At 34.3% G+C, this 23,081-nt stretch overlaps 1 protein-coding gene across 3 annotated transcripts in view; it reads left to right on the top strand.

The window, feature by feature from the left end:
- The first annotated feature begins 5,927 nt into the window (after window positions 1-5,927).
- Window positions 5,928-23,081, top strand: part of LOC135839888 (uncharacterized) — a 32,450-nt gene continuing 15,296 nt past the window's right edge. The window contains exons 1-3 of one of the 3 annotated variants that reach the window (XM_065356135.1): window positions 5,928-6,247; window positions 12,350-14,200; window positions 14,300-14,430. In XM_065356135.1, the coding sequence (XP_065212207.1) occupies window positions 12,402-14,200; window positions 14,300-14,430 (1,930 nt within the window). In that variant the 5' untranslated portion in view covers window positions 5,928-6,247; window positions 12,350-12,401. The remainder of the gene's footprint in view (window positions 6,248-12,349; window positions 14,201-14,299; window positions 14,431-23,081) is intronic. The other 2 variants (XM_065356137.1, XM_065356136.1) reach the window with 2 other exon arrangements.

Genomic DNA, 23,081 nt, shown 5'->3' with positions numbered 1-23,081 from the left:
AGACGATCTTCTCCTCACTCCCACCACCACTCGCAAGAATGTCCAAAACGAAAAGCCAGGATCGTCAAAAACCTGGTGAGTTACGGAGTTACGGTTTTTACCGAGCAACACTAGCGCTAAACGAACGGAACTACGGTCAGGCAGGAAAACAGTGTTACCAACTACTAACGGAATAAGTGTTGTTCAGTTTCACTTGGCAAAATTATTTTTGAAAATTTTATTTTTCAATTAGGTAATTTGTTTCTAGTTTCGAAAATTTTTTTCAGGTATTTCTAACGCGACGAAAATTGGGGAAAATATCGCATAAACATTTAAAATTATAGTTTCGTGGTCGACTATCTGAATAAGTGAATAGATCGGAACCGCATAATAATGAGTACGACTGCTACAGCTTTGGAACTTGAAAACGATTCAAAAGACACACGTACATATACTGAATAACGGTTCATAAGAAATGTATTCGAGGATCTATGTCCAGGGACTACATACTTATATTAAATTAATTGATCAAAGGTAGTGAAGTATCACTCTGGTGGTAAGAAAAACTTGACACCGGATACATATAAATGATATACTCAAGTAATTCACTAAACAGTGAGATTCCTATGGTTCGTATTTGAAAAAAAAGAAAATCATCGTAAAAATGTTATACAAACTTCGTTTTAAAATAATTTCGAAGAATCTAATAAGTAATAAATAACAGTTTTTTTTTTCGAATTAAATTTAATTAGGTACTTTATAACTTATGTACCTATCAAGACTGATTTTGCTTTAATTTTCTAACAAATGGCAAATAGGTACGTGTTGTTTTTTTTTACTTTTTTAAAAAAAGAACAATGATGTATGTATGTAGGTAATAGGTATAAGTTTAAAAGTTTTTAATCCTGGATTGGGCAGTTTAGCATAAGCAGAAAAATTACGCACCTGAATAAAAATTATAATTTGCCAACTTGAAACTCAACCTGAAAATTCTCAGAATTATTCGTAGGCACATGTATGTGCAGGAGCTCGGCGCCCATGAAAACAAAGGTCATTGTTTTTCGGTTATCAACACCAGACAGGACTGGTGGATTCCTAGAATTCGATTCTTCGAGTCATTTATCATCAACAACAACAAATCGTGTCTTATAGTTAACTTCCAACCAGTCGTATTTTATCCTTTGTTGTCTTTGGTTTTTTTTTGTCATTGTACCGCTTTTACTGGACTGTACGTTCAAATGCCTTTCTTTCGTCCTGTATCTCGCGTAGTACAGCTGTCCTTTCTTTCAACATACTATACAATCACCTTTTCTGAAGATCAACAAAATTCTATGTACGAATTGGAAACAACGACTGTAACCTACGTTGATAATTTTCTCATTTTCTTGAATTTGAAAACCTCTATAGAATAATGCAAAATGGAGTCAGTTTCTTAGACATGGGGTACTTATTTTTAAAATTTCTTCTATCACACGAACGAAAAGCTCAGTTGAATAGGAAGCCTAATGAGAAAAATTACGCAAAAAGAGTCATCGCAATTGGAATTATAAAATTGTAAATAATTCAACATTAAAGCGTACAAAACGCAATTGCGCTGAATAAGCAATAAACAGTACTGGAGTCTAATTTCATTCCACAAACATAAGCCACTAGGTACGTCTATATTACGTTTCCATATACCTAATCTCTCTACGATAAAATTTTCACACATGAAGCAATTTTATACAAATCTAAAGAATTCAAACGAGTACGCACGTATTAAAAGACACCAGATCACCAGATGGCAGATGTAAGTAAGACTTTAAGTAAATCGTAAACGAACACACTGTGTAAGAATCCGGTCCCATCCTCTCGATATAATTCGTATCTAACTAAGTAATGTCCGTGAAGGTCTTACGTTAAAGTTGGTCGAATATTGAAAAAAAAAAAAGTGAAATTAACTTCCCGCGAAAATTGACAACAAAAACTCGCCCAAGCAAACGAGCAAAGTATGCCAGTAAAAACAAACGTTTTCATCCTCTAATTAACGCATTAAAAATTATAATTCGCTGGTATCGAGATAGGTCTGCGACAATTCAACCACTACAATAATCACTATTTAGCTGCGCACTCACATATGCGAATTAAAATGCATATCACGAGTGACTTTACGAGTGACGAGGGCAAATTGTGCATCGTAACGAAATCGGTTTTCAAAGTTTTTATTTCGATGGGTCTGGATAGTGTAACCTAACAAGCGATGACTGATGAGTAACTTAAGTACAGTTCCGAATTTTTATATGACAAGTTACAGAACCTTGATATGGTGTTTTTCAAACGTTAACTAAAATAGAAGATATTGAGGCTAAACGTATATGTATTGCTCGTGAATATTGCAGCTGGAAAGGAGAATTTGCGAACTACGTATCTCAACAATCATTTGGAAGATACATGATCGCATAATCTGTACATTTTTTGCTGAGCTATGCCCACTGGGCTTACCATTTATTAACAGACGATTGCCTTGGTTCATCTACTCGTATTACCTATCGTGAAATTCATTTTGAATTTTCAAAGAAGTAAATTCGATACGCAAGCTGCAAGCACAATCCACCCGTATTACGTTGATTTTCATTTAAATTTCTGACGGAGAAACTTTCAAAGAATTTGTCAGAATCACAAACTTCACACAGGAAATACATAATAAATACTGTATCTGGCTGGCAGTGATCCGCCAACGTGTGGTATTCGTTTCCTGCGAGAAGTAAGTGGATATCTAATCGTTAATGCATAATTATAATTGAACCACAAAATGAGTAATGATAAAAACTGATTACAGAGTATCTAGAAAACCTACTATCCCAACCTTTTTCATGATACCTACAGCTATTTTTAAAACTTTCATAAATATTTTCATTACTTGTATTCAACTTGAAAATTTAATTCAAGTTGTGCTCACTGCCCAATAGGTACCAGGTACCTACCTAACCTACCTACTAAGCATTCGCCCGAGGACATTTTTAACTGAAATTTGAATCAATGGGTATGATAAAAACATGATTTACACAATTATTTAAAAAAAAAAACTAAAAATAACTTTTTTTAGAAGGGGAAGCGAGGAGGCGGATGTTGGAGATATTTTGAGCAAAAGTTAAGCTTCTTTTTTCGGGTAGGTATTTTGAGCGTAAGTTCGGTTTCAATTAGTATTGTGGATAAAGAATCAATTCGTTTCTTCATCAAAAATAATAATTCAAACTGAACTTACTCTGAAAATACCTGAAAAAGAAGCTTAATTTTTGTTTAAAATACATATCTCAAACATACGCCCCCCACACCGCAAAGTAATTTCATTCAACTAGTCAAAACTTTAAAACATTGTAAACAGATTAGTTTTTTTCAAAAATTGATTTTTTGGTGTTAAAAACTCTAAAATTTATTCAATGTTTTAATCACCAAAAAAAACCTATACAACTTTGTTTCCAATCTTTTAACTGAGAATTTCCAAACCATTTAAAAAATTTTCCATGACCTTCAAATATCAAATACACACAAAATAACGGAAAAGAGAGGGACAGATCATAAAAAGCAAAAATACAGAACATTACAAATTGCAATGTTCGTCATGTTCTGGTTTTTAAATTCAAAAAGTTGAACTATTTTGAAGACAGCAAAGTGAGGCTTCTTGCCATTTCCAGCAAAAAAATAAAATTTAAATAAAAATAACTATCTTGACGAAATGAAACGAGACTTTGACAATTTTTCCATAAGGAAGGGCATAGCGGCAATTTCCGATAAAAAAGCTAAATTTCTAAACAATTTTTGAAAAAAATGAGACTTCGGAATTTTTTTTTTGAAAAAAAAACGAAAAATAAACGACAATTTTTAGCAATTTTGTTATACTTAAAGCGAGCATTTTTTTGAATTTTTGGAAAAAAACAAGACTTTTTGGGAATTATTGACAAACAATAGTGATATTTTTTTGACAATTTGTGGCAAAATAACGAAGCTTAGAAAAATAAGCTAGTTTTTGAAATTATTTGATGTAGAAACATTACATTTTTTATAATTTTTTTTTCTTCGAAAAGTGAGACTTTTGAACTTTTTAGGTAAAAGAAGGCCACTTTTTTAATATTGAAAATTTTAGGGAAAAAAGTAAGACTTTTCGTTTTTTTTGAACTTTTTGAAAAAAAAACGAGAATTTTTGACAATTTTTGGCAAACAAAACTTACAAATTTAGCATACAGCACTAGTGCATTGTTTTATTTCAAGAATTTGTTGGACAAAAATTTCATCCTAAGTGCTCAAATTCAAATTAGGCACATTTGAAATTGAAATATCAGGATCTGTACAGGACGTATTACCGAACATTTTGGCAAATTACTGACTTCTTCGAAACTCGTTCTCCCCACCTCAAAAAACACAAGAAGCGAACCTCAAAGCAAAATTTTATCTTCATAACAGGATATATGTAAGTCAAATTTTAGGTTTTTAAAAAAAAAAAATAGAAATAAATCTGAAATTTGCAAAATTTGGACCAAAAGTTAATAAATTCTCCAACATTCCTTCGGCTTATCCAGAGCAGCCAAATTCCTAAACTTATCCGGACACTGGACACTCCGATTTGGCGATCCACTAAACAGAAATTCACCAAATGCTATAGTCAACTCAATCATATAGACTATAAAATACAGTTTTTTTTAGAAAACGAACCCTAAATGCAGGAAAAGTAGGCTATTAGAAAAAGTTTCCCGCTTGTTCTTATACCCTCGAAATTGAAAAGCTGACCCTTTGAATAAAAAATGTAACAAACCAGTCGATTCTCGATAAATAATTCATCATTTATGATTTATGCAACGCCTCCTCATTCGTGGTTAATTTGTTAAGAATTTAATAAACGTTCAACGTTGCCCTTCCCCATCTCACCTGATGAGTTTGCCGCATGGTTACATTAACCAGCAATATCTACGTAAAAGTATTCGAGAGTGAAAAAATGAACTGCAGTTGTTAAGCATCGTAAAGATGAATGAAAAATTTAGAATGGAGAATGATTACGAAAAAATCAGGCCATCGTTAGGCTATATTTGAAGGCTATTTCCTATGAAATACCTACTTATGTATGTGCTGAAAACATCGCGGACTCGTTCACATGTGCCTTCGTTTTCAATAAAGAAATCCATTCAGATCCATTCATCTTATCTTTAAACGTGCAAAAATACAAAAATGCTGAACAAGCTATCGTAGCTGTAGCTGCCTACGTAAGTATTAGTATAGGAACTAGGTAGTGGTACATACGAGAGAAAATGATGCCCACTCATCGTAATTCAAAACGCGAAAAATACAAATACCTACCTACCACAGTTGAAAATTTTCTCAGCACCTAAATGACTCTTTGAATTTCCACTATACGATATGTGTACTCGAGTCTCATCTTCCTATACCCAATGAACTAAGTATAGGTAGTAAGTAGGTGGCAGGTGCTACCATAACGACAAGATTTTTGCTCACTCAATACATCTAATACTTTCCTCGTTACAAATTACAATGTCATACGCGTATGCGTATGACACGAGACACGAGCTATCGAGCTACAAGGAAAGTAAAGTAAAAAAGGTTACGAAAAAATCGGTGGTCGGCTGGTCACTGCTCGATATTCGCGGTGAGCAATTATACTCGTAAGTACGAGTACCGAGTACCGAGTACCTATCTGTTACTCTACTTGCGCTTCATATCCGTTACCGTCCTTCCACTGCAGCCTGACTGCTGACTAACTAAATACTTAACCTAATAATTAGACGACTTACGCGGGTACGTCCCACGAGAGGCTAAAAAATTCTATACCGTATGGCAGGTATGGCACACAGGTAGGTAAAGGTAAGGTACCATACCTCTGTAGACCTACGACAGCCGTGTAATTAAATTTATAGTCATTTTACATTCAATGATTCCACAAACAACTAGTTCCCTTATAGTAGGTACCACCATTACCTACTCTCATTTTTCTTAAGCCAACTTTTCCTTTATTTTCTTCAACTCGAGGTTTGCAATGTCAACTTCATTGAGTTGGACGACGCCGATGTCAATCCAAGTACTCCAGTCTAGTGTGCTGTGCTCGTGTTTTTCGTGCAAAGTGCAAATGTTCGAAATTCAATTCGTGTGCAGGTGTATCGAGTCGTTTTAGTAGTAAATACTCGTACCTACTCGTACTTACTTGATATTTTGTGCTACGAGTATGCGTTATTTTTGACCAACAACAGATACCTACTTATCCGAGAAATAACCAAATAATTTGGTAAGATTACTACTACCTATAGTACCTACTACCTACCACCTACCTACGTTAATTTAATTCACTTTCAGATCTCCTCTCATTAGATTTGTACCTACTCGTATCACTCGCACCCAAACATTAGGCTACATTACGTACATATAAAAGCCATTCCTCACTTACCAAGTTTCGAAAAATTGACAACAACAATCAGTTTCTGGCTCTCACAGGCACAGGGCTCTGTTCGTAACATCTGGCAAATGCCAAATGTCTTCATTAAAAGACACGACGCGACGACGCGACGCGACGTGTGACAAAGGGGTTTCCTGTTTCCACTAGTAGATAGTTAAATTGTCTGGTAAAAATGACGAGTTTTTGCAACACCTTTTCCAAGGTCTCGAAATGACGAGAAAATATTTTGTAGCCGATTTTCCCAATTCCAATTTCCCACGCTTTAATTTCTCAGATTTTTCAAATCTCAAATAGGGCTACCAAGTACCAGCAACCGCAACGAAAAATAGTGGAAAGGCAGCGAGAGGGGTCAAATTCTTCAAACGTCATCAGCGTTGCGCGGATTTCATCATTAATCCACGTACTATTTACGAGGCTAGAATCAGAGGATGGAGTTGAGACGACTTTCCCGAAAATCATCATATCGTATCACGTTTTTCAATTTTGCATTCTTCGAAAAAAATTTCAATTGCCGAGAGTGGTTTTCGAAAATATAGCCTACTCTTAAAAACCGAGAAACTTCAAATTTTTAGGATACTATTTGTATTTACAGCTATACGCGAACTTTTCGTTGTGGGATTCGCAAAACTATAAGAAGAGGGGAGAGGAACAAAGCCCCAAAATCATGGTTAAAACGTGAAAAAAGTGAAATGTACGACACATTTTTTTATTCGACTTCTTCAACGCTCCTATTGCCATCCCTCCCCATCCGCGATTTCCTTAGGAAAAAAGCAAAACTTTTAGGTAATTTTTGTAAAAAAAAAAAGTGAAAATTTTGAGCAATTTTACTAAAAATTGAGAATTTTGGCCAATAGCACAAATCTGACAATTTTATTAAAAAGTACTTGATAATTTTTAGAAATTAGGTACTAGCAAAAAAGTTACATTTTTCCGTAATTTTTGTCAAAAGAGCAAGTGTTCAGTGGCGTAGCCAGGGGGGGCGAAGGGGGCCATGGCCCCCCCTTGAGAGCGAAAATTTGAAAGAAAACATGCAAAAATGGACGTTTTTTCGTTGTTTGGACCCATTTTTTCCAAAAATTTTCGCTCTCGCTTCGCTCGAGCAGTAATTTTGCCTTCATTTTTATGAAATCACCACACATTACAATAGATTTCCAGAAAATTACCCCTCATTTCGATTTTTCATGCCTAAAAATCTGGTTTTGCCCCCTCCTTGAGAAAATCCTGGGTACGCCACTGCAAGTGTTTTTTGCATCTTCATTACGGTTAAAAAAAAACGAAAGTTTTTGGTAATCTTTGGCAACTTTTACGAAACAAGCAAGACTTTGCAAATTTTAATACATACGAGTACGTAAGTATATATTTATAGAAGGCGGAAATTTTTGTAAATTTTTAACATAAGGCAGCACTGCAATTATGTAAGGGCAAAAAAATGACACTTTCGCAGTATTTGTCGAGAAAGTGAGATTTTATTTTCAATTTGTTCGTGAAAAAGTGAGACTTTCAGCATTTTGTGGCAAAAAAGTAAAACGTGTGATTTTTAAAAACTGAAAAAAATTTAAACTTTCGGGAATTTTTTTTGCAAAAAACGATAATACCGATTTTACATTTTCTGGCAAAAAACAATAACACCGACAAAGTATTTGGTTATTTTGTCAAAATCGAGACTCGACAATTTCAACAAGAGGTAGGGCTTCGTATAACCATAAACCATAACGCTGAAAAGGCAGCGTAGCTAGTTGGAAAAAAATGAACTCGAGTACCTACAATTTTATTTTGAACTTGACTTAATGATTTGGATAATTACATATACGTTGATCGCAGGGGCGGTAATGACCAAATTATATGATTTTCGACCCTTTTCATCCATTGAGAGCCAACATATGCCCCTCTATAAAAATTACCTTTCTGTAATTTTCAACTTTGACTCTCCTCCTCTCTCGAGGGGCCAAATATGATTTCCGAGAAAACCCTATTTCCCAAGTTGGACTTTATTTCATCATATAGAACAGGTTCCAAGTCAAAAAATGTTGGGCTGAAACTTATAAATACAATAAGGTATCTGTCGGGCCTACAGCAATAAACATTATTTTTTACAAAAATTTGGCTAAAAATGATGAGTGATATTTGTTCACTATCCTCCCCAACCCTTCTTCCTCGAATGCATCTGCGTCATGCTAAAAATAATTCAATAATTCACAGTAGGCTAATGATAAATGAACATTGGACCATTTCAAAATAATAGAACGTTGCCTCTAAAAAAGATAAACTTGATAAAGGTACCTACATAAATGAATTACTCGTTAATGTAAATTACCTACATGGCTGGCTTTCAGTAATGTTGGTATTTCTCAAAATTATCATTATCCGAATGTTTTATAGCGCGACTACATGATTTTATTAGTTTCTTATCTCATATTTGTTATCGAAATGAAAGAAAAAAAAAATTCAAATTCGTCCAAAACCATCAGAACTATAATACCAATTAACACAAGTACGAAAGATTTCTCAACGTTCTTCTATTCCTGAACATACAGAAGAAGTTATGTTTTACAATCGAAATTATTTTACACAGTGAAATCTAACGTCTTGTTACGGAAGATAAGGATAGATCGTGGATAGATAGTAGATACAAATAGTGTAGCAATAGCAGGTAACCCAGGTAACCTAAAATTGAGATTTTTTCTGTTTTCTAAATCACAACTATTATTGTTTAAAAAACGGGGAATTTTTTTCAGTCCGTCTTCTTTGTATTTTATTTTGTTTTCACCCTCCATAATACATGGCCACTTTTGAACAATTGAAGACTTCCTGTGTGGATCAACTTGGACTTGTTTTGGCTTGACAATGAATGAAGAATGTGAAACCGAGACATCATTACACTGTACTGGCAGTGGCAGTATTACTCGTATATGTAGGAACATCACGATGACCGACAACTCTTCGTCTGTCACGTATTAAGAAAATTTACCGTTCTGGATACAACCCCCGAACAAAAGGCAAAAGCCATCGCAGGTATCTGCTAGCAATTTCACTTCGCATGGTCTATGGTCTAGACCTTACAATGAGTTTTCAAGACAACCAGGCGCGAGCTATGTCATCGATGATCGACATATTCACTCTTCGTACTGTACAATACAATTTTGATTTTTACCTTTGAAAAAAAAAGAGACTCGAATACCTATACCTGCGTACAGACCGAACACAATTCCTATTTCTTTTTGCACAAAGCGACTTTTAATTTACACCTAACCACGCGCGAATTTTTTCGATTTTTAATAATTTCGCGTCCATACAACGCAGCAAAAAAATACGATACGAGTACCTTACACAAAATTAATTTCGAAAGGGAAAAAAACCTCGTCTTTTTCATCTTGGCACATAATTACTTTGCAAATCCCTAAATTAATCTCATTTGAGAAAAATTCAAACAAAAGAGATTCATTTCGCTTATTTATAAAAAACGACATTCGATCGTATTTTTCCGCACAATTCGGTCATGTACACGCTTCGTTACTTCCAGCTCTAATTCTTTCAATTAATTTTCAAATTTTACAACGAAACGTTTTTTTTTTTTTTTTTGTTTTTTTTTTCCACCCGAAAGGGAAAACTTATCGAGTCGATGATGTATATAGCGTCATAAGGCATAGATTGGAAAAATTAACGAATTAAAATTTTTTACATAATAAATCACCTTTTGCAAGTATACCTAAAATAGCGTAAAAACCGATAATTTTTATGTGTTTTGCGGGGTGATACGCTCGTGGGTGGATAAAAATTATGGTTTTTTCTTCTTCTGTAGATTTCTGTTCACCCTTCTCTTCTTCGTGCGCATAACGAATGCTTTGATTAATTTGCTTACGGTTGTAACTTTATTTATTATCACTAAAAACTTAAAAACTTAATTTATTTACACAGAATTCTACTATTTGAATAAAGCACGTTTCGGAGTTTCAGATATTTTATTACGAAGCGTTTTGAAATTAAAAAAAAAAAAAAAAAAAAAAACTAGGTAGATAGATTGGTATTTTTTTACGAGCAAACTTTCGCGACTAAACGATTTTTTACAATAACAGGAAAAACTTTCGATTTAAAATGCAAAAGTAGGTATATTTTTCTTACAAGTAGTGCCGATCAAATTAATGTACCTATACTTATCAAATGAAAATTACTTTTTTGTGATAATGCCCGAGAAGTACACAAAATAGCATGAAAATGGACAATTGGACATAGATCAGTGTTGATCAAGGCTATCGAGCGACTGATGTAAAATTCATGGACCAAAAAATAGGTACCTAGCTATTTACATACATAGGTATGTTCGGCTAAGCAAAAAAATTATTTCAAAAAATTCACATAGAATCGGCGCGGCGGCGTAGTTTTGTAAAACACCAAATTAGGTATTTCAAAATTTCCACTCGGATAAAAAACAAGGAGGAGGAGGAGGAGGACGATACCGAAAATTGAATACGCCATTTTGGATGTACGAGTATACATGCGGGACAAACAGAGAGGTTGGCAAGAGTGACTCATCTAGATTATCACATGTACGTAAAATGGAAGAAGGGTGCTTCGTTTCTAAACATGGAATTTACTGAATTTACAAAACACACACACACACACACACACACACCGAAACGCGAATATTATTTAGTAAGCGATAAAAATAAATAAAAATTGATAAGTGATAAGCATAATTTTTCAACAAAATAATACCCATGGAACATTGGAATTCAGTTTTCTGGTGTTTCAATTCAACGTCCCACATGTTTCATTCTCAGCATGTAGGTAGGTACCTATTTGGATAGTTTCACGAAATATAATTAACGCTCGTTATTCGTTGAAACGCCAAGAGAATAGCACAAAAAAAAGTTGTTGAAATATTTAAAATAAATCTAAAAAGCCCGAGAGCTAGGCTTAACAGCGCTCTGGAAAACGTACAAAACGATGTGTCACACTATACATATTTAAGACTTTTTTTTACGTTTTGACCATAATTTTGAAGCCTCGTACCCCCTCCCCCTTCTCAAATCCCTCACGTTTTCTCAAATCTCATCGCGAAAACTTCACATGTGGGTGCAAATATACCTAATAAAAGAAATAAACGTTTCTGGATTTTTCAAAATTCTTAAATTATACTTATAGCTCTAAACTTTGGACAGCTTTTGAAAATTGAGCTTTCAAAAAAGCTCGACTTTGAATTTTTGAAAATTTCTTATAATATTTTCAAAATTTACTTTCATTTGACTTCAATTTCAATTGTTGAAAAAAGAGAACACCTCACTTGTCCCGAAAAGGCAGTTGCTGGGTCATGGGCCAATGATAGCGATTTTTGTTCTTTCCTAACGACGAGACGAATCTCAACAAAACAATACTGAGAAAAATCAGAAAATCAGGGGCCCAAGCCCAAAACCGGACTGATTTGATACGCGAAATGACCTACCCAACCCGGCCATCGCAGAGTATTTCAATTCTCATCAAATCTGCAAAATTCAATACCCGTCCTTCTTCTGGGCATTTTCTTCACTAATTTTTCAGTTTTACTCCTCTCAGAGGCATAGACACCATAAATACCTATACTTATAAAAATAATGAAATACCAAATGGTCAACAAAAGCTCTCTACTTTTTTTAAAATTGTTATTTGTGGACAATTTTCTCCCCTTTTGATAATTTTTCAGCAGAAATACATTTATGTAGGTACCTACCTACATAGATTCTTCCATCTGCTTCAGAATAACTTGAATTCATCTCTCACTAAACAAATTATGAGGAGTGTATATCTAGGTATAGAAATTAAGGTTCCCTATTTTTTTCTCAACGATGAAACAAGATAACGCAAAAAAACTAATATGTATATTTTCAGAAACTACGTTCTTTCAGCTATGTTTTGACATATTACTGAAATCATAACTAATACAACCCGTGTATTTTCCAGACTCGGGGAAGCACTCGGTACAGTTTCGCAGAGTGCGCAGCAATTCACGAAAATGGCGAAGATTTACAGCTATTCGATCATAGTCATCATCCTGACGACGATAGTATTCTTCAATTATTGCAAAGGATACGAAATCTCGTCGAAAGATTCCCACCTAAGATTATCATCTCAACTCGATTCGAGTCCTCGAGACCAAGCTAATTATCACCACTATCGAAGATCCGATCACCACGACAATCAAATCCCTCAACAGCATCACATTGCGTTCAATTCTATACCAAAATCAAACAAATACCAGGGCTGGAAACCCATCGTAAGTTCTCGCAGTTTACCAGCGGTGAAATATTTTCAAAAATCAACCCCTCAAGAAAGTCATTCTCAATACGCAAAATCCGCAGTCACCGAGTCTAGTCCTGTCAACGACCCGATTACCGAACAAGCAGTTCTGTTCATTCAGCAAAGCTCCACCGAGGCGACTGTAAAACCTTGGAAAAGCCCGACAAATAAGATCATAAAAGAAGACGATATAATGTGGATGCATTACGGTCCCGTTGACGATGACCAAGACCAACACGACCAACCTTCGACGACAGAAGCGAATCTTGAAAACGATATAAATTACGAAAAACCTAACTCGGAGAAACAATACCATTCTCAATACAGAGTAAAACAATCGACGAAGGATTTACCCAAAAACATATACGAAATCATAGACCATTCTCCTCCTACTTTTAAACCTATCGCTGCCGTAAGTAAAGGCGACGGTGTTGCTGTCAATTCTTCTTGGAAGGCGATCAATCTCGACGACAAAATGCAGGCTACCGAAACTCGTTCGTCGATCGAAGCAGCATCTAGCTCTAGCACTAGCACTAGCACTAGCACTAGCAGCGATAACGATAAATACTCGTCGTCGTCGTCGGTCGATTTACATACGAGTAATACCCTAGAAAATGAATTCGATTCGATGCACTCGGCCAAGGAAGCGACAGGCCCGCGCAAGAGTGATATTTACGATGCCCCCGACAATGAGAGAGTCATAAAAATCAACCGCAACCCTTCGCGATCCCAACCGCCCGTCGATCCCGTCGATAAAAATAAAAACGAGCAACGGTACTACACGCAAATGGACATTAAAAGCACCCCTATAAACGTGCATCCCACCGCAGAAACTCCCGACGAGAACGACGAGCCTGATAGCTGGCTATTGTCGTATTTTCGAGGACAAAATCACTCCGCCGGGAAAGGAGGTAAATTTTTAGGCAAACCGATCGTGATCGCGGAACAAACCCAAACCCAAACCCAAACCCAAGCCCAACCTTCGCCTTACTTCACCGCCGAATACTATCGTACACTTTTCGACAGCTTTAGCCGAGAAGATAGGTCATTCGATAGAAGATCTTCTCAAAACGACTCGAGTCACGAACTAAAATCGTCCGAGCAAACTAACCCCAAACACCGAGACCAATCTGGCACGAGCAATGAAACCAACGCCAACGCGCAGAATTGTACTTCCGCCGGTCAAACCAGCTGTAATAAGAGTTCCAAAAACAAGAATCATCAGCTGTCCTTCAAGCCTCATCGAAGAAATCATAATTTTAATGTTTTCAAATTCATGGGTATTGACGTGAAAGACTTGATGCCGAAGACGTTGAGGACGAATATTTACATAATTAAGAAACTTCTTACCGAATGTTACACCGAACTACAAGACGAAGATCCTAGTCCGATAGTCTGCATGAAAAAAATCACCACCAAAGTATTAGATAATGCCATAGACAGCGAAACCATCAAATTAACCGACAGCGTTTCTTTGGTCAAGGAAAATGTTACCTCTATCGTGGAACACGAAAGGTATATAATACATATACCCATACGAATTACGAAGCATTAATAATTTCAAAACATGGCGCGATTTCTTCATTTTTCACTCGATCCTTTTCATTTTTCCAGCTCCAGATCAAGCTCTTCGAATATAGACTGGATATCGAATACGATAGAAAAAATGTCGAGACTATTTTCAACTCATTCGCTTCGAGTGCAATTAGTCAACTCGCAAGAAGATCATAAATATCAAATCGAAGGTACGTAAAATTTATTTTTGCCAATACAGTATTACAATATGTAGGGTGTCTAGTAAAATACAAAGTTTGAATTTTTTTTGGCACCAACCACCAACCCACCCTTTTTCTTTCTACATCAAGAAAATTTCAAGTTGAGAGATCTGAGATAATCAGCAAATATAGGAGTGCAATCTCAACTTGTCTAAAAAAAAAATTGAGAGAGCAAACCCCTCCCCCCTGAGCAATGCTCAACGGGGGAAGACAATAACGTGTCTGACAAACAGATCGACGACATGTGAAAGAAGTTTTTCATTATCAAAAAAAAACTAGAAAAAAATTGGAAAAAACTTCGGGACCTTTTCACAAACTTGACAAAAAATAAAAACTTCTCCGCAAGTTCAGCAGAAAAATAGGATTTCATGCGGGAATTTTTTTTTAATATTTCATTTTAGAGGGAGAAAGGCCGAGTAAAAATTTATTAAAATTCGTCACTTTGAAAAAAACAAGAAACAAAAAAAAAAACAGGAAGATAAAAAAATGCAAGTTCGGTAAAAATTCAGACTTTTACACGCCAGTTTGGCAAAAACTCGAGACTGTTTTGCAATTCTCGCAGGAATTGGACTTTTTTTTAATTAACTTTTTTTTGCAAGACTTTCATACGCAAGTTTGGCAAGAAATTGAGAGTACTCGGAATTTGGAAAGGTTGGCAAAAATTGACGATTTTTTTCATTCTACTAGTAATACATATAAGAATACATTTGAAAGTTTTGAATAAAAAGTCACCAAATTGATAAAATATTATCTATACTGAAATTTCACACGACTTTTGGAAGTAAAAATTGAGACTTTCTTAATACTGTGTGGCATGGCAGAAAAATGAAAACTTTTTTATGCAAATTTGGCAGAAATTTGAAAGTTTTTCGTAAGTTTGCCGCAAAATGACTACCTATTATTCCCCATGTTTGGCAAAAAAAATGACTTTTATTCGAGATCTTTCGAAAATTAAGACTTTTTTATTCCAGTTTGACGGAAAATTGGAACTTTTTTGAAAGATTGCCAGCAGAGCAAGACTTTCTCATGAAAATGTAGCGGAAAATTGTAAGTTTTTTGCAAGTTTCCCACAAAATGAAAATTTTTGACAAATTTAGAGAAAAAAATGTGGGCTATTTTATTTTGGTTTTGACTAAAAATTGAGACTGTTATGCGAGTTTGGCTGAAAATTAAGACCTTCTCTTCCAAGTTACAGGAGAAAAATTCAGACTATTTTGCGAGGTCGGCAACAAATTGTGACTTATTCGTAAGTTTGACAAAAAATTATGACCTTTTTTGCAAAACGTACGAAAATTTGACAATTTCAACGAGAAAGTAAAGCAAACAGAGGACACACAAGCGCAACAATACATTTTTTTCAACAGGTAGCCTCCATGTTTTTTTTTTTTTTCGCTCAAATGATTCAAAATACGCATTTTCCAACACTTGAAAAATAGTGTATGTATACACACCTGAAAGCCGTCAAAGTATTATCAAAATTTGAAATTTATCACCGTTGACCTACATATTTTCACAACGGAGCTACTTGAACAACATTTTTCATTTCGTATCATTTGATTAGAATAATCCCTATTTTTTTTTTCAAACTCCTTCAAAACAATAGGAGCGTCGCAGTGCTTTCCGAATTTCTCAAGGCCGTATTAGTATAAATGAAAAGTCTATTAATTTTTGAAAATTGAAGCTCGTGAAAATCAACAAAATTCAACTCACTACTCAGTACTCACTCCACTCTCAACTATGCCTCTTCGTTCACCTAAACATACCCGTGTCCCATACTTCGTGAGTGCGTATACCGCATACACCTTATACCTACTTTTCATTTAATAATAAGCAACCAAATGACTCCCAGTCCCGGCAACCAGCAACCAGCAAACCGTGAAAACATATGCGCAACTGCGAAGCTATTTATTTTTCCAAACGTAGCCAACGTAGGCCTGCGTGGTTACAGTTGAAAACCTATTGTAATTACATTTTACATAATAATTAAACTGAACCTTCAACTGAGTTCGAAAGTTCGTTCCATATTCAGATTCGAATGTCAACAGACTCGAATCAATATCCTTAATACTCGTACGTAGATGATGGTCTGTTTTTCCAATAACTTTCCACGCAGCTATTGACGAGATCAAATTAAGCGACCTTTCGATGCACGCAAGTCGCAACGAATATCCCTCTTACCCTCTTCTGATTTTAGCAGATCACAAGGTCACATAATAGGGGCCACTTGTACGACTCTCGTTCAAATCCTGAACAAAGTTTAACTCATTGTTTTTGACGAGTTAAACTGAGTTCAACTTCTTGACCGAGAGTCGTACAAGTGGCCCCTAGTCGTTTTAACCCCACATAGTCACTGATTTCTACGGTTAATTCGCTCAGTTACTCGTATTCGTCGAAATCATCGACGACTTTTTTCCCCAATCTTTTCCCCGATTTTTTTCGAATAAAAAGCAGAATAGCTGAAAATTCGAATCTCTTTACACTCGCATCTTGGCACGTTATCGCAAACCGCAAAATTGAATAAAGAATAAATTATATGAACCGACACATACCTCGGTATATTCGAATCGTTAAAAATTTACAAACCAGTTTTTCATCAACAAATGTTCAATATTGCATATGCATACGTAATATACGTATACATTGTAACGAGGTGGAAACGGACGGATGGCCGTGAAAATACGAGATTTAGATAGGACCTACCTACTGCAAATTGCAACTCGATGTACGAGTATAACGCGATAGCATCAATTGTATTAGCTGCAGTACCTACTTGTACATTATGTACTACCTCTCCCTACCTACCTACCTACCTACCTACCTACCTACCTACCTACCCACCCACCCACCCCTACAGTCGAGACAGAAGACGAACTGTAAACAACACAATGTATAAAATCGACTCGAAATTTATGTGGGTAATTGTAACTATTCGTACATCGCATCTGCAGATTGCACGACCACGTATAACTTGAAATGCATCTCGCTGGTTTTTGTCAATAAAAATACAGGCTCGTCGACTCTAAAACTGAATTTCATTTACCTATACCTACCTACCTAAGTACCTACCTAGACCTACTCTTTCTCTGCAGGCAGTTCAGCAATCAAGTTTTGAATAAAATATGAAATACTTACGTGCAAATGCTAACAAGAAAAATTGTGCATTTATATACTTACGAAACACTCGTAACGTAGGTATATTTTTGCACGATCTGATTAGATCGTTTATCGTTATCCTTTATCAGTACGAGTACAAGTATGCCACAAAACACAATAGAGCCACGCAACGAAAAATGTTGTACTTTCATCTTTCTACAATGTTTTACGTATTTTTAACGTTATTTTTGGCACCTTGAAGACTTTTTCTGTTTCCATTTCTAATTTCTAAAGATAAAGATATCTTGGTTTTGAAAAAAAAAAAAAAAATGAAAACGGCGATACGAAATGGAGAAGGAGATGTAGGAAGACTGAGCAAAGTTTTCCAACCTTTTAGAAGAAGCTAACGACGACGAAATAATTAAATATAACATTGAAAAAAGGAGAAAAGCATAGACTTTTTAGAAATTTTGACAGAGAAGTAGAACTTTTTTTATTAGGTTATTACAAAAAAATCATTCGTAACCTCTTTTGCAACTTTGACAGAAAATCAAATGAGACTTTTTCACTCAAATTTTACAGAAAATTGAGTTTTTTTTTCGCAAGTTTAGTACATAAACTGAGACTTCATTAATCCACACATCTAACAACGTCAAAAAAATTGACTTTTTGCTTTGGTTCCAAGTTTAGAGTTGAACTTTTTTTTTTTAATTTGACCAAAAAACGAGATTTTCTGAAAGTTTGTCAGTAAATTGAGATTTTCCTACGCAAGTTTATCAACAAAATTGAGCTTTTTTCATACTTGGCGGAAAATTGAGACTTTCAACAAACACTTTTGCAAAATTTTCAGAAAATTTTGCAAAAAATTGAGGTTTTTTTGAAAGTTTGTCAGAAAATGGAGACTTTTCCGTGCGAGTTTGAACTTTTGGCATTTTGCCAGAAAATGTCAACTTTTTTGCAAGGTTGCCTAAAAACTTGGTAAAACATTAAGAATTTGTTGCAAAGCAGTCGAAAACATAGGCCAAAAATTCAGACTTTTATACACCATATTAGGCAGAAAATCGAAGCATCTTAATGCTAGTTCAACAAATAAAACATTTATGTAGGTACTTATAGGTACTTCTTTTTGGCAAATTTGACAGAAAGTTGCCTTTTTACGTAAGTTTGATATAAAATTGAGCCTTTTTTATGCGAATTTGGCTAAAAAATTGAGACTTTCTCGCAAGTTTGGCTGAAATGTAAATTTACCAAAAACTTGCGACTTGTTTTCCAAAAAATTTGAACTTTTTTGCAGAATTTCAAAAAATGAGCCAAAAAATTAGGATTTTTTCTGCAAAATAATTGAAGAGCTCTTTTCCAAAGTCACCTAAGTGATTTGTTTTTCCACGTTGAGAAAAGCAACCGCCAACCGGTTCGGGGATGTAAAAGGCAAAATTTCTACATTACCTCCCTGGGGCGGAAACTTTTTGTTCGTTTTTCTCAACGTGAACAAACAAAACGACTTATTACTTAGGTCTTTTTGGAAAAGAGCTCTTCAATTGTCAAAAAAATTAAGACTAGTTTTTCAAAAAATTCGAACTTTTTTGCAGAATTCCACAAAAATGTGCAAGAAATGATTGAGATCGTGTTTTTTTTCAAAATTGTCAAAAATGAATACTTCTAATTTGATTTTGTTGCCAGATTTGCCCAAAAAAAAAACCTAGAAAAATCGCAACTTTTTGATATCAATTCAGCAAATGAAAATATTGGCTTCTTTTTTGTAAATTTGGCAAACATTTGTATATATTTTTTTGCATCAACTTATTAAAAAATTGAACTTTTTTTTTTTAGCAAATATGACATAAAATGGCGCCTTTTTAGACTTTTTTACACAAATTTGTCAAAGTACATATTTTAGAATTTTCACGCAAGTTGATTTTTTCGATGAATTTGGCAAAAATTAAGACTTTTTTGTAAGATTGCCAAAAAAAATAGCGAAACATCGAGACTTTTTTTCGAAAGTTTGGCAGAAAAGAAAAATCAAGACGGAAATTGAGACCTTTTTTTTTTTGCAAATTTTTTTAAAAATGTGTACTTTTTTGCATTAGCAAAAAGACTAGACGTTTTCTTGCACGTTTGGCCGCAAAGTAATAGACATTTTGGCAAGATTCATGAAACCTTGAGACTACAACTCTAGTGTTTTTTTTTTTTTAGGAGAGGGCAATGTAGGAGAATTTTAAATCGGTACACAATACTGATGCAAACTTACTATATTATTTTCATCATACTCGATGTCACGATGTGAATGACACTCAAACACAATCCACTCATATATTTATTACTATAGGTGTAAGTACAAAGACAGATAGACTCACCCGCTACAAACGAAGAAAGTCTCGAAAATTATCCCAACAATTCGCTGCAATCAAATGCAAAAACACGTTTCTGAAACACAAAACAAATAAAGATTAAAAAAATTAATTTTTAATCAGTTATTATTTAAAGAAATATTAAATAATAATGGAGATCAAAAAATAAATCTTGAAAAAATTACTCCTATAGATAATGAAAATGAGCAACAACAAAATATGTATCCATTTTAGAAGAAGCGTACCTACTTCGGCTTTGGCATATCGCACCTCGGGAGTAATAAGGTTACCTACATCTCAGAAAAAATCGATTTTGACATTTTTGGGGTTTGTATGGTCCCCCAACCAAAAATAACACTTTGGGTTGGGTACATTATCTAGATCTTGTAAAAAACGCAAATGGTCTAACTCAAAATCCCAACAAACATTGCAAGTTGTTTGGAGTTACAAGGGTATAGGTATCTCAAAAAACGCCCCCTTTTTTGATCAAATTTTGTACTTACAAAGTGTTAACAAACAGTTTTGATTGTTTTGAATGTTTGTCAGATAGAAATAGTCACAAGAAGTGCATGTTTTATTGCTTTGTACCAAATGAGGAAAAAAAATTTTAAATTGATCATCACTTTTCAGAAAAATGAATTTGCACATTATGTATAATGAAATTTTAGGTTTTTGAGAAAAACTCAAAAACTAAGCACTCTAGAAAAAAACCAACGACATTACGTCGATTGGAAATTTAATGCTCTACAACTTTGTTAACACGAAATATCAACTTTAATGAAAGGTTATTATAACTCAAAATGTTTTCCATACATTGAAATATTTCCTCTTTAAGGTTTTATTTTTCAAAGTGCTCTTATGCTAAATGAAGGTGGGATACCAGATCTTTAAAATGAGGTGCTATTCATTCCTCACAATTAATTATAGTTGATAAAAATTATGAATCGAGTTTTTTTAAAAAAGAAAATCACTCTCTTGTCAAATTTCACTTTTTTGAGATGTAACCTTATTACTCCCAAGGTGCGATATGTATAGTATAGCGAGACCAAACGCTTCATAGTACTCCAAGGTAGGGCAGAGGAGGGAGAGAGAAAGAGAAAATAGTTACAAACTACATTATTAGTTTTGAAGATTTGAAAAAAAAAAAAAAAACATCAAAATGGTCCTCGTAGGTAATGAAGATGATTTCTGCGCAAGTTGAGAATCAATATCTTCGGGGGTAAAATTAATTTTGAAAACACAAACGAAGGTTTACTCACTGGAATGTACGAAAGATCGCAGATTCAGTTACCTACCTATTTCAAAATTAGAATTTCCTATCGTTAGGTACATAAATACTATTCAGTATTCACACTCACAGTCACATAGCTCATTAAATACGTATGAGACCAGTTCACGAAAATTGATTCATTTTTATAATAAGTACGTTTAAATGCACACGCTATACACACATTTCATCCAAATTCCAAATATTTGCTCTGATTAGGGTTCGAGTACCGATATACGGTTGAATGCATCGAATCAGGCATTTTTTGAGATAAGTCGGTTATCAGCAGCCTCAGTAGGTACATCTGGTTTAAAATTACCTACTTAGTTGTGATGCCCCGTATAAAAACCTACAATACAGATATACTCGTATATACACTGGCCAATTATTGAAATAACCACCTATGTATTAAGAAATACACAATCAACCGACGTTATAAAAAATTCAAACTTTATACTCGTTCGAGTAGATCTTCAATATACATAATACATATATGTACCTACTTATGTCCCAGGAAAAAAAGTTTTATAAACTTGTGTAGAATTCTATAAAAATTGCATAAACTTGTATAGAGTTCTATAAAAATTGCATAAAATTTTATAGAATTTCATCAAAATTGAAACAGCTTTTTATAAAGGTGTATCAAATATGATACAATTGTATGCAGTTTTATACATTCCTATACATTTTCATAAAAAGAAAAATAATTGCTTTGATAAAATTGCATAAAATTTTATAGAATTTCATCAAAATTGAATTAGCTTTTTATAAAGGTGTATCAAATGCATATAATTGTATACAGTTTTATACATTCATATAGATTTTGATAAAAAGAAGAGTAATTGCTTTGATAAAATTGGATAAAATTTTTTTCAGTAGAATGGATATTTTGCATTAATTGTATAAACGTTTATGAAATTGTTTAAAACTGTATACATTTGTATAGAATTTGATTTAGCTGTATAAAATTTGATAAAAGTGATCAAATATGGTGTTAGTTTTTAATTTTTTTTTTTAAATCAAAATTTATGTAATTTTATTAAATAGACAATATTGTATACATTTTTATATAAGTTTATCAAAAATGATACAATTGTATCAAATGAAATGGTATAGTTAGTACTCTTAGATAAAGTACTGCATCATTCTCTATATATTGATTTTATTGGTCTCTTCTAATTATTCCACTTAAAGTGTCATGTGTAGTGAAGTGACAAGCGTGGGACTTAATTTTTGATAAAAAGTGGATGCTTTGGAAGCCCACAATCCACAAAATGATCTTGCAATTCATGAATAATTTTGAATCAATGTTAAAATTTGTCTTCATAGCAACCGGCAGTGGGACATTTGACCCCTGTGCATTTGACCCATGCGACATTTGACCCACGATTTCAGCAATCCGCCATTTTTGAAAAACGACATTTGACCCATGCGACATTTGACCCATGTTTTTATCCATGTTTACAAAATACCAATGAGACATTTCACCCATGCGACATTAGACCCACAGTAAAATATAAAAATAAATCGACATTTCACCCATAGGACATTTGACCCACAGAAATGTAAAATAGAGACATTTGACCCATGGGACATTTCGCCCACAATTTGAAACGAAGTAGGACATTTGACCCATGCGACATTAGACCCACAATAAAATATAAAAATAAAATGACATTTGACCCATGCGACATTTGACCCACGGTATAATGTCAGTGTTGCAACCAATATGCCATGGAGAAAATTCTTTTTGAAATATTAATAATACAGTCAAATAGGAATTTCACCTGGAATAAATTGGGGGGAAAATTTTTTTTGCACCAAAATGCTCAGGATGGTGTCCTAAATGACATACTAAAACCCACCCTAAATCCGCCTGGAGCTTCTCCCCCCCAGACCCACATTTGTGCCCC

This window comes from Planococcus citri, chromosome 3 (assembly GCF_950023065.1).
Source record: "Planococcus citri chromosome 3, ihPlaCitr1.1, whole genome shotgun sequence".
NCBI classification, from domain to species: Eukaryota; Metazoa; Arthropoda; class Insecta; order Hemiptera; family Pseudococcidae; genus Planococcus; species Planococcus citri.
This window is presented reverse-complemented; position numbering and strand designations above follow the sequence as displayed.